This window comes from Stegodyphus dumicola, chromosome X2, assembly GCF_044657685.1.
Source record: "Stegodyphus dumicola isolate Sdum_Otavi_A_Nest chromosome X2, ASM4465768v1".
Classification (NCBI taxonomy): domain Eukaryota; kingdom Metazoa; phylum Arthropoda; class Arachnida; order Araneae; family Eresidae; genus Stegodyphus; species Stegodyphus dumicola.
In genome coordinates this window covers 189535993-189549349 of record NC_140781.1, presented here as the reverse complement: position 1 = coordinate 189549349, position 13357 = coordinate 189535993, and the positions used below count along the sequence as shown (strand labels likewise).

General features: G+C 33.2%; 1 protein-coding gene across 5 annotated transcripts in view; it reads right to left on the bottom strand.

Annotated features, from left to right (window-relative positions):
* The window catches only part of Utx (Utx histone demethylase), a 356173-nt gene that overhangs the window by 22999 nt on the left and 319817 nt on the right, over positions 1–13357 (bottom strand). For all 5 annotated transcript variants that reach the window (XM_035356392.2, XM_085809088.1, XM_085809087.1 and 2 more), the window contains 7 exons: positions 13079–13178; positions 4124–4194; positions 3907–4041; positions 2065–2138; positions 1761–1887; positions 1065–1279; positions 818–962 (listed from right to left, as the gene is read on the bottom strand). In XM_035356392.2, coding sequence (XP_035212283.1) covers positions 818–962; positions 1065–1279; positions 1761–1887; positions 2065–2138; positions 3907–4041; positions 4124–4194; positions 13079–13178 — 867 coding nt within the window. The remainder of the gene's footprint in view (positions 1–817; positions 963–1064; positions 1280–1760; positions 1888–2064; positions 2139–3906; positions 4042–4123; positions 4195–13078; positions 13179–13357) is intronic.

Here is a 13357-nt window from a genome sequence, read left to right as displayed (position 1 = left end):
TCGTTCGCGCACCTGTATGCGAGGCATAGTTACCGTCTACCAGAGTACACAGAATGAAATTCGTGAAGAAATTATGACCTGGAATCCTAATTTCTCCTCTTAAATATCCTGTCAGTTATGCAGATCAGATGCACTGTAGTGACAACCGTTCATTAATTGGCAGCCAAAATGTAAAATTTTGCATTTTCCGTTGAAACCTGTATGTATATCAATTTGTGTCTAATTTCCTTTATCTTCTCGGTGCATCGTGGTGCATCTTTTTTTTTTTTTTTTTTTTGTGTGTAAGAGTGTATGATGCTGTAATCTACTGCCATCAGACTCTAAGTTGTTCTGCAACTTCTAACCACATTCAAAAGGAATCTAAATTATTTTCTACTATACTGGTATTGGATAATTATGATCTAATGAAAAAATATTAGATAACTAGTAAAGTAATTTTGTTCAACAAAGAGAAACTAAATAAATACATGCAAATTATTCCAGCATATTCTTTCTTTCTTTGAAGTATAAGTTAAAGGATGACTGATATAAAAAAACTTTGTGACTTTAGAAGTCACCAATACTATCAGTTTACATGTAAATGATCTTCCACACAATAAAATTAATACTAATGACAGTTTACGTTAAAACTCATATATATTATTTGTTTCAATATTTCAAGCTTCAGTAATCTGCATCTGTCTTTTAGCTTTATTACCATCAAAAATAGATAAATAAAATGTGCAAGATGATTAAAATGTTCTCTACATTTTAGGCACATTTAATTATTGAATTATAATTTGCTGAAAGATTAGTTATAAAAATTTAGTATACTAACCACAGCTTGAACCCAATGAACTGTACCAGCATTAACCCATACCAGATCACCTGGTCTCTGTAAAAAACGATATACAGGAACATTTTCTGCAAATAAATCATCTAAAATGGGCCACCACGATCCATGCAGAAAGTTTAAGCTATTCCTAAAATTGGAAAAAGAAAATTTTATTTAATTAAAAAACTGATCACACAAAACAAATTCAATAACTTAGAATGTATTAACACAACACTGAACATTCAGTTACCTCTCACACATGTTATGAATTACACCCCAATATGGTTCAGGTACTCCAAACCACTCACAATCCCCAGGTCCAATATTAATATTCACAGAACAGAAGTTGTTATTTTCTTGATGGCCAGGTGTCCTGCTTCCAGGAACTTTCATATACAGTTGCACAGTGTTCATACCCAGAATAACATGTCCAACATGACTTAACATGTTACCAGCTGATACCACCTATAAAAGCAAAACTAAAGATCTGTATTTCGCATCAGGTACAATTTAAAAAAAAAAAAAAAAATTATTCAACATAAATACACTACACTGCAGGAAAGAAATTTTCACATTCCGTTCTAAAAGCAGCAATTATTGATAGCAAAATGTTAATAGCTGCAATTAAAATAAAATTAAACACTTTTAAAGGTTAGAGAATAAGCATATTAATATGTGAAAACATATGATGGAGTTTTACTCCAAGTACAAATTAATTAGTATTTTAATTTAAAGTTGGCATAGCTATTAAATAATATGGCCATATAGAGAAAATTTTTAGTAATTAAAATGAGTAAAATTAATTAATATTTTAATTTAAAGTTGGCATATTTATTATATAACATGGCACTCTTGACAAAACTTTTAGTAATTAAGACCTAAAAAATATTTCAGGAAAATGGTGTGTTAAAGGATAAAAGCTTGCAATTGAAATGAAAATAAATACCCTCACAAAAGTTGGCAACTTTGTCAGTTCTTGAAGTTGGGGTCTCCACTTCCTTTCATCTGACAAATCAACATTTGTCCCAAACTTAATTGTTTTGAAAGCACCATTTCTTCTGCCTTTTTTACTTCTGTTTAATGAAAAAGAACAGTAACTATATAACAAGCACATAAATTATATTATAGCATATAAAATTTTCCCAAGTTCAAAACACATATATATATATATATATATATATATACACCATGAAATAATAAATTTAAACCATATGAGAACTGAAAACAGTCTATCAAAATTTATGCAATACCTTGACACAGAAGAATTGGAATCACTATCTGATTCACGGGTAGTATGTCCTCCTTGAGCCTTTTCCTGTTCTTCCTAAGGAATGAATTTGATAGATTAGTTCTTGGATAATGAACATGATTTGACAACATTGAAAACAGCTGCTTGCAACCCCACCTAGTTTTACTTCTAATTATTTTTCATGGGAAACTTCAAATAAATATTGCATGCTAAATCACCATTTTATATTAAGCATATTTATATTTACTAGTTTACCTAAAGTCAGTTAATAAAACATAAATAAATACACTTGAATTAAACATAAGATATTTACACTTGTCAAAATAAGCAGTCGATTCTATATTTTCAATTATCAAACCATTTTTTTTCATTGGCACTCATAAAAAATGCAGCTATTATTCAGAGAAATAATTTAATTTCAATATTTAATTTATTAACAAGAACCCTGCCAATCATTCTTCAAAAAACATCTCTCCATTACACACATTTGAAATAGTACATATGCACTAAAAACTAAACTGAAATTAAGGGTACCTTTATTAATATATTCCAACATTTAATGTGCTGCATATTTAACTTCAAAATTTATGTCTGCCATGGGGAAGTTTTAACACAAAATTGTAAAGATTTTGCTTAAGTACACCTTTTTATTTTATGCAAGTTTAGCCTGAGAATTTACATATAGTTTTAGTGTATCACTTGGATTAGGAATACATATCGCATAAAGATAGTGATGGGTTTATGCTTAATTCTCTGGAAGAAATTTAACTGGTAGGCACAGTCCTAGGTCTTCAGCATCTATTTTAACTATAGTGCACCCTGTTACCTCTCATGTGCATGGTGTTACTTTTACTACATTTTCTTAAAATACAACTATAACCATTTGTATGAATAATTAATGATGGAGTTGAAAAAGGTTCATGAAACGCTTTACTTATGGGCCTGTACAGAAATCAACCACATTAATTATACACAAAATCTTTAGTATGCCAATGAAAAGTTAAAAAGAAAAAGACATGTATTGTAGTTTTCCATTATTACATGGGAAATAATTAATAAAACTGCATCAGTAACTAAATTTAAAGATGTAATACATTAATACCTTCAAACACCATGATTTAGCCCAGCCATTCACTTTCGTCCTATACTTTAGTTGTTTGCAAATTCTGTTTTATAATATGTTGGAAATTGTTTAGCGTCACTTTTCACTATCTCTAGAAAAATTATAACTACTGTCTCCTGTATCACATATATTTACAGTTATATACATTTTAATAATTAAAACTGGAAGAGGCTAAACAAACATAAGTAAAAATTACAACTCATTTCTACATACAGTAATCATTCAAATGTGCCTACTCAAGTATCAGGCAATTTAAATCATTAATTTAAGATTATGAAACTCGCAAGAAACATGTGTTCATGAATTTACACAACAAAACGAAAACAGCAAGAAAGAGCAGAATCTGAATTTATTTATTTGTAAGAGTTACAATGTTAAGAAAAGTTATTGTTTTAGATGATGGAAATGCACACACGAGTGGAAAAAATAATACAATATAAAACACACATTTACAATAAACCAATTAATGCAGAAGTAATAACTGCTGACTAATACCTACATAAAATTATATTTTGTCTGAATATTCAATATATCAGGGTCATATTATTCAAATGTAGGGGGGGAAGGGAGCCTAGATGAAATTAATTTTCAACATGTATAAACTTCTATTTTACTTACTCATATTCTTCCTTTTGCATAGCAAATCATCAGAACAAACATTATATGTTTTATTTAAATTATATTAATTGATAATAAGGCTACAGAGAAGTGTCAACATACTCTAAGAGACTCTTGAAAAGATGATGCTTGATACTGTGCATAACGAGCTATCGAGGTATGAGACCTATGACTTTCACAACGCCATACCTGCCGCCTTCTCTCAGTGTCCCAGTTTTCATCTGATGATTGCATTAGCTGTCAATACACAAAAATAGCAGTGTCAGTTACAAATTTACATAAAAACACATGCCAACTAAAAGATATTCATATTACATACTTGAGTTCTAACTTCAATTGTGTGATCTGGATTTGCTTCAACTAATGTCTTCGTTGAAAACAAGCCAAGATCTGAAACAGATTATAAATATTCATAAAATCGTCGAATCAACTGACATAGCTGATTACTTTAAATACAGCAAAATGTATGGGAAAACAGAAACGTTAAAAAAAAATGCTATCACGTTTGCCACTAAGTATTTAATAAGCAACTTCAATACATGATATGAAAATGGGAAAAACTTTCCCTTTTCATGCATCTTGCCCTGTGCTGCTATTTGGCTGCATCAAATGTTTGCTGTTTCTATTCCTTTAAAGAACAGTCTTCTCAGAATGATTTCTGATGTTAAATAAAATTTAGGACAGGGAAAAAAGATACAGCACTAAAAAAAAAGCCAGGTTTCCACCAATTACCCCCAAAAAATTGTTTTGCCACATATAAACTTTTGCACAGGATTATTTTTAATCAATCCTTCCAATCATATCAATCACATAAAACAAAACAAATTCCAAATTTCATTCTTTAACCCCTCTTTTGCACCAAATATCATGCAGATGTGCCAGCATGAAGTTTACTTACTTCCTAGCTGGCATACTACCAGGACAAAGTGTCTTTTTGTTTACCCGCTCCCTACATCAACACATTCATGTTAATTTTAGAACATTTTAGAAACTAATATTTTTGGCACAAGATGGCATCTTATGTCAATAGAATTTGTGATACAATCAAAAGTCGTTAATTCGGACACCCATAATCCGGAATGATCTATAATCGGGACATCAAAGCTAAAATCTTTCTGCGCATGCGTCGCATAAGCATTTTACGCGTGCGCACAAGACATTTACTGTTGGAAAATATAGCTTACTTTTTTGCATCATCTCTCCTCCTTGAAATGTTTATTTAGGTTAGTCCTTATTTTAATGTAATATAGTAGTTACTTCTACTTCTTTTTCTTGCTGCCACTGTTTGTATTGAGAACGGACTGTTTCAACCTAATTGAGATGCAAAAACGAAACATGATTTACATCATCTGAAAAGCCGATTCGTGCCGATAGCTGATTGGTTGCCGTGAGATGACGTCATTTCTACTTCTGCTATAAGTATCTCGCGTCGCTCTGGCTCAACCCTTCTAGTTCCTGGTTTCCCAGCAAGTGAGTGAGCGGTTTCCAGGCCCTTCAAAAGGATGCATGCAGTCCGGTGAAAAAAAATGCCTTGATTCCGTTTTGCGAGATGATGGTTCCAGATTAACGTTCTTCGGTTCCAGAGGCTATCCTGTGAGTGACTGCCGTGGACGGCATCCATGTTTCTTCAATGAAGGCGGAATTAAAAATACGTGAGCGACGATGATTCCTTGTGCAAACGGAGTTAGGCCGGTTTTAAGTGTTTTCACATTTAAATTTTCAGGTGTTTTTCTTGACCATTGATTATGGACTTATTGAATGGGTAGCCAGCTTTATTTTTAGGCCGCATAGTCACTGTTTAGGACATTTTTTGTTTGTATAGAATGCCAGTGTTTTGGAGTACAGGTAAAAATATTTGATGAATGATGATTATATTATATTTTTCCTAATACTCTAATATTGTTGACATTTATTTTTGTGTTTTTATTCTTTATTATATTGTTAATAAATTGGTGAAGTTCAAAATCTTTTTTTGTCTTCAATGTCTGCACAACATATCTCAGGGAGCTTTCATTGCTACTACTGCTAAATGTTTAATTTCTTTAAACTTTAAACTTTGCTTTAGCATCATTTACGACTGCGCATATGCGTCTAATATATAACGGATGGTATAAGCTAAAATTATCTAATTATCTATTTCAGTTAATGTTGACGATTGCGTTGTTCCTTAATCTTCGAATTGGATCCAGCTTATTATTTTTTACAGACTGTAAGAGCAATTTTATAAAAGTAAGCTTGAACTTTTGATTATGTCAAATAGAATTTCCGATGCTGGAGCTCCCAAAGGATCTAGAAAGCGAAAGTATGTTTCGATGTCCATCAAACAAAAAACGAATTGCTACAAAAAATGGATAAAGGCATATCCTTTGTTTATCTAACCGTTCCGAAATCTGTTTATCAATTTCACACTGCTCTGCTCGGGGGGGACGTCGCGGTGCGCAATGAACTGGAAGTTGATCTGTCAGCACTATCGTTATCTTCAGAGCAGATGTTTTTATTTTATTTGGCTTATAATTCCTTACTAAATGTAGTATTTAATCTCGATGTACTCCGTCTTTGATATGATTTAAATCAAATTCCTCGTCATTATAAATATCACGAATACAAATCAAATAGTTTTCTGGTTGCAATTATCTAATTTCGGCTATGCGTAAGGTATGCTTTACACATGCGCGCGTTGAAAGAAATGTTTAATAAAGTAAACAAATAAATATTAAGCTTCTTTTTTTGTAAATTTTGATACCCTTTAGATCATAATTGCTCATTATTTTATGAATTACGGTTTCCTATTTTTAATTTTATAATTTCTGCATGCCATCTTACCAGATTTAAACTGATGATCTATAATTCGGAAAAATCGATAATCCGGAATCGCCGAAGTCCCGACGAGACCGGATTAAAGACTTTTGACTGTATATATAGGTTTAACCTTCTATGTGTAGCTAGCTTCCACTTAAAATGAGACAAAGATGACACACATACACTTGGATTTTGATTATATAAACATAAAATGAGAGGCATGTTCTTGATTCGCCGGCCTCCCAATAACTATTAAAATTCACATGCAGTATTTATTAATGAATGTTATGGAAGTTTTTTTTTTGGGGGGGGTCTAAAGTGTTGGGTGTTTTTTTTAAATGTGTGCATGGTATTTATTGATAAATTTTATAGAAGGGTTCCCCCACCTGCAACATTTGGTGTTTGAGTGCGCAGGCATGCTTATCTAATTGAGAATTATTCCTTCTGTATGCAAAATGTTTGTTTTAAGCATTACAAATGTTGAAGCATTGGAGATCTTTAACAAATTATATGTATCTAAACCAGGAAATATCTAACTTATTGGTTATATTTGCAATGATGATCCTTCGATTGTTCATATTCAAGCAAAAATAATCCAAAAAGGCAAATGAGCTATTATGAATTCTAGGTTTATACCATACCACTGTATGTAGATCCTTACTTTGAAATTTATCACACTGAAAATGAATTTTCAGTAAAATGTGTATTGTTAATTAATTGCTTTGTCAAAAGTCACTAACAAGAAAGTAAATACTGGGGGGGGGGGAAACTTCAATGTGCTAAATAAAAATATTTAAAGAAAAAAACTCAAGTATATGAAGTATGTAATTAAATGCATACATAAAGCATATAGTGCATATATATTCTACAGAACATTATTAAACAATGTGTTCATCTTTCTGTAATTTCATAGATTAGAAACAAAAAACTCTTAGGCCCTGGGGAGATGCTTGCGAAAGAAACATCCGGCCCAACAGTATGAGTATGTTTACACTTTTTTTTCCCAAAAGAGTTAAAAAGAGCTTCTCTCACTGCAAGATTTGTTTGCTCTGAAGTCACTGCAAACATTTTTCAACTTCAGAAAAAGAACTTCTTTTTATAGCTTTCCTTGTTGATGGGGAAGGTGGTCTCGTCGATAACACCACATTTAAACACAATAATGCATTTTAACATTTTTTGCAATTCTAATTAACACTCCGGATTATCGCTGGGAAAAATATATCTGGTTATCTTTACAATTTCAGTTTCAAGGACATGATATAAACTGGTGTTTGAACAAAATGTGCTTGCTTCTGCAGAATCATCTAAGAAAGTACAATCAACTTACATCAAAGCCTGTCTATTCACCAGGATCACCCAGTGGAAAAGAATCATAGTGATACAATTACATTTTTAAATTGTGCCTACAGGTAAATGTAATCATTACCTCTAACAAAGGCCCTTTCAATAAAACATTTTGATGAATATGGACTTTTCTTAAATTCACAACTGACTACCGACAGCCTTCTAATATATTTGAAACACTGCCAATGTATCTGCCCCCACCGTACAAAAACGTTATAAGAATGGAAAAGAGTAAGACTTATTTTTCATGATTTAGAGTATAAACTGGGATTATCAAGCACTGTGCTTTATATTTATGTGAAATGACAAAAAGAAAGTTCAAAACCAGACTTTCAAGCTCAATTTTTAACACAAAAATAATTCTAAACTGTTTATGTAGAAGGCTCATAATGCAGTACAGAGATTGCTACTAAACTGTTTCATTTTCTATAAAAATAATAAAAACTGAAAAATTTTAATAACTTATTAAATAAGGATAAAATATTCATGAAATAGAGACTTTTTCCGTAGCTTTAAAGTGGGAAGGGGGTAAAAACTCATCTAGATTTTCTCTATAACAACCATTCCATTCCAACCATTTGTGCAAAAAAAGTCCCCACCCAACCGAGAGCACATAAAAACATTTCCTTCCTAGCAACTACTCATCATTACATCCTTTCTCTTTAAGTTGAGGGGTCATCATACTCAGTATCAATTTTGCATTCTTGTGTAGGTGAAGTGAGAAATAAGAGAAAGAATCTGCAGAATCGACAGTTGTGCTGCTCTGCCGGGCAGAGTAACCATTTTGCAAATTGTTTTTCTATCACACAGGAAGCATTAGTACAGAGAATACCAGGACACCGATAACCGAGACACTTCCAGAAGACAGAAGAGTACACCAGATGTACAGTGATCGGACTGAGAAGAGCAGGTTGGTCCCGGCGAATCGTTGTGGACAAGCATCTACACGTGTCTATCGTGTACTGGCCGTGGCAAACATGGTTGGAAGAAAGGGATGTGGCACATTCCAGAGGTAGCGGTGCTGCCAGAATGACATCAATATGAGTGGACTGGCACATCAGCATGATCCTTGCAGCCACTTCTGCTGACATTTTGTGACAGTACACACTCCTGATGCTTCCATACTGACCAGGAACATTATTCTGTAATTGGCAACCAGTTGCCTAAACACAAAGCACCTGTTAATAAGGTTGACATTAAACCAACAGCACAGGCACATCCGTTTGTGATTGTGTTGAGATACAGCCATTTGGAGTGACATAATGTGGTGTTTTCTAACCAGTCATGCTCTTGTGCAGTGACAGTCACCATTTCTGACTCTGGCAGGCCCAATCTAGCCACAACTAGTGCACTACATTGCACAACAATGCACCATCATGTTTTGAGGTGTAATTTGCCTGATAGCAGATCACCACTAGGCTCTATTGCTGGCACTATGACGAGCCCAACAATATGTGGATGATGTGCTCCCTACAGTAACATTTTCCTTTCTTCAGGAAGATCTATAGGAAAATTATAGGAGGATAATGCCAGACTGCACACAGCATGCTTCAGCCAACATGCCCTGGAAGGTATCTGAGTACTTCCCTGGTCACCCATCTCCCACCCACTGAACATGTCCAGGATATGATTGGACGTTGGTTGCATGCGTTGCCACTGCCACACTCAGAGACCTAACTGTTGCACACAGTTAACAGGGAATGGATATTGATCCCTCAGGAGGTAATAGGCATGCTCATTGTGTCTGTATCTTGATGCGTTGCAGCCAGTATTGTCACCAATAATGGTAGCCCTACAACTTACTGAGCATACTTTACAGTTGCTCTTTATATAAGTAAATCATGTTGTAATAAACATACTCCAACTTGAAAAATAAGTATACTCAAACTGAATGTTCTGAATGGTGTTTAAAGGAAATGTTCAAACAATCAAGTTTCCTGCCGCTCGATTATTTTATGGGCCACAGTCAAAGATGAAGTGTACCATCATAGATCACATAACTCTGACACACTTTGGGATGAGATTCAAGTGGGTGTGCACAGAAATCCCACTGGACGCTTTAGTGTGAAGTACAGAATCAGTCATGACTCATACTAAGAAATGTATCGCTGCTGAAGACCACCATTTTGAACATTTAAGCACCCTTTGGAACATTCAGTTTGGCCAAAGAGTATACTTATTTTTTATATTGTATTGTAGCCCTACTTTTCCCAGAAATTTAACCTTGTTGGTTAAAAACTAAATTTTCTATGACAGTTCTACATTTTTCTGACACACCCTGTATTAATACACATAAACATTTACTCATACATGTTTGTTAATACAGATATTTCTGGAAACCAGTTTGTCACTTTCAAAGCATTCACCACCCTCTCTAAACAGTTGCATTCAATGAAACTATTTTCTGTAGATAATACTCCTATTCATTCTATGGCATGAAAAATAACTGAACTAGACTGTGGTCTAGTTGACTGTAGATATTATATTAAGGTCTAAAATAGGTGAAGTCCTGTCATCTGCATAACTTGAATTTGGATGCTATGCAATCCTGCTCTTATTGGTTTCTACTCCATTACTTAAAAGACCTGTTATAGGCAGATGACCACACATGATTTGCAGATATTGTGTTTTAAGAGACACTTAAATAACCTCAAGATTTTTTTTTACACCTATACAGAAATTATCTTTTTAATTCTGAATCAAAGCTTCAATACACTTTGAACTCTCAATTAATTGAGGACCCATCTAAAAAAGTGTTAATGTTGTTTACGATGGATTGGTAGAAGAATTACAAAGCATCAAAATAAAATACAACTGTTTCATAATAATAATTTATATAATAACAGCAGTGGCAGCTAAGGATGCTATAATATTTAAGTGCTTGAAATCCAAAATGTATAAATATTGTTAAATCACCCAGTAAAGGTAAACTGCTCAATCATAAAAATAAACAAAATGCATAGCTGTTAATCTTGTGTTTTATTATAGTAATCGTATGTACTGCGAAACGGTGGATAATTGAGAGGTGCTATTGGCTTCTTTCCTTTTGCCTTAGCATAGGCTTGCCAGCCTTTACATTTTTATAGAAATCATAGCAACGTAAATTTGTTAAATGAAAAATTGCCGAGTAATAAAATGATGCTTTATAAGATTAGATAATCCATCTTAAAAACAAAAACTTTACAAATTTGAATTTAGATACTATTCAAGTTTTTTTTTCCATGTATTGTTTTTTAAAGTTATTTATACGAGGGCTATCCAGAAAGTAGATTACGTTTCCGTCTGTGTCCGCTAGGGGCGGGGCTAGCGCGGCCATCTTGGGGTCAGAGCGTTGCGCAGCTCAGTCTGCATCTAGCCGTGCTAGTGAGAGGTTCGTGCTGTGCTCCGTTCAGATACTGTGACGGTTTGAAATGTCTGCGTTAATTGAAAATCCCGCGAGCTGCGAGGTGCGCTCAGTAATAAGGTTTCTGACTGCAAAAAACTGTAAACCGATAGAAATCTATCGGCAGCTTCGTGAAGTGTATGGGGACAACATTATCACTGAAGGTGGAGTGCGTCAGTGGGTCATAAGATTTCAAAATGGCCGAACCAATGTTCACGACGAAGATCGAAGTGGGAGACCCAGCATAGTGACCGCCGAACTTCTCGAAAAAGTCGATGCTAAAGTCCGTGAAAATCGAAATTTCACAATGACGGAACTTTCTTTGAGTTTTCCACAAATTTCGCGAAGTTTGTTGCACGAAATCATCAGCGAAAAGCTTGGTTACCACAAGTTTTGTGCAAGATGGATTCCAAGAGATGCAAGAAGAGGTAACGAAGTGGTTGAAGGCGCAGGCGGCCGAATTTTTCGACGAAGGAATTTCCAAGCTCGTACATCGCTACGATAAATGCCTTAATTTGTATGGTGACTATGTAGAAAAGTAGTATTTGAGTGTGGCTTTCATCTGTATATAATAAAATTTGTTTCCTATACTTTGTTTATTTTTTTATTCCAAAACGTAATCTACTTTCTGGATAGCCCTCGTAACTACATTTCCTCATTTCTAATGATGCTTACTCTTCCATTATGTACAGTGTTTTGATTTTACTTTGAATAAAGTTAATTAATTTATTCCCCAGATTAAACTGTTTAAAAACTTAGGTAAATTATAAACAGTATTTATCTATTAATTATAACATTAGTTATAATTAACTAAAATAACTATTTTAACATTTAAATGAATAGAACGATATGAAAAAAATTCTAAATTAAGAGAATGATATATATAAAACAAACATACTTGCTGCATACACAAATATTAATACAAATTCTACACTTACTAAACGCATTAATCTATACTGTTCAATATTAACTACACATGTGATTAAATCGTAACAAATGCTCTATTTACTGTACAAACCAACAGTGAAGAGCAAAATACAGGTTAAGAGAACATGCAGGCTTCTTCTTTTTGGATGCTTATCATTTACAAAATATATTAACTGTTCTATATGAAAGCAACAGACATGCACATTATCTAGCTTTCGAAATCAAATTTATGCAAAATTCTTCAAAAAGGAACTGCATTTGTGATTCTCTGACCAATACATTCGACAAAATATGATTGTGTATCTGCAATGTATCATCATCGTTTGCTAAACATTATAACTTGTAATCTAGATCCACACAATTACAGTGCTAAATAAATTATAAACACATAGACGAAAGAGCACATGCATCATCTCAGAAACCTAAACAAGCAAAGTTTCTAGGATGTATTTAAGGATTTGAAACAATCAAAATCAAGAAAATTCAAGACAATCAAGAAAAATAATATGCCTTTCATGAAGCTACAATATAATAAATGGAATTAAAGCAAATGAGGCAAATAAGTGTAAGTGATTTAATAAATTACTGTCTTCTTTATTTAAATTTAATATTGACTTTAATTTACATTCCTAATTTCAAATAAAAATAAGAAAGATTAATAATCATGTATACTCTGCACTCACAGTTTGCACAAAATTTACTTGGGAGACAAAGAGTTTGAGCCTATTTTCACTTGCACACTTTTCTTCCACTATGCTATATCTACCAACACTTTCAAAGATAAATATAGCAATAAATATGAAAAGAAAATGCATATATTACCAAGTTTTAGAACACTTGTTAATCCACGTATCACAGCTATGGGATGAGCTAAACAAAACTCTTGCAGTTGTGGAGAAAAGGCTTCTTTTTTGTTTTCCAGCTGTAGGAGTAAATATTGTTAATAAAAGAACTGGAAACTTTAAATTTTCAATTACAATTATTATTTTTCATATAACTGGTAGCAGTAAATAACTGTAAAAAAAATTATAATATCAGAAAGTAGCTATAGTAAATACTATGATGGCCCTTATAATTGCAATACTGCACAGTCAATCGACC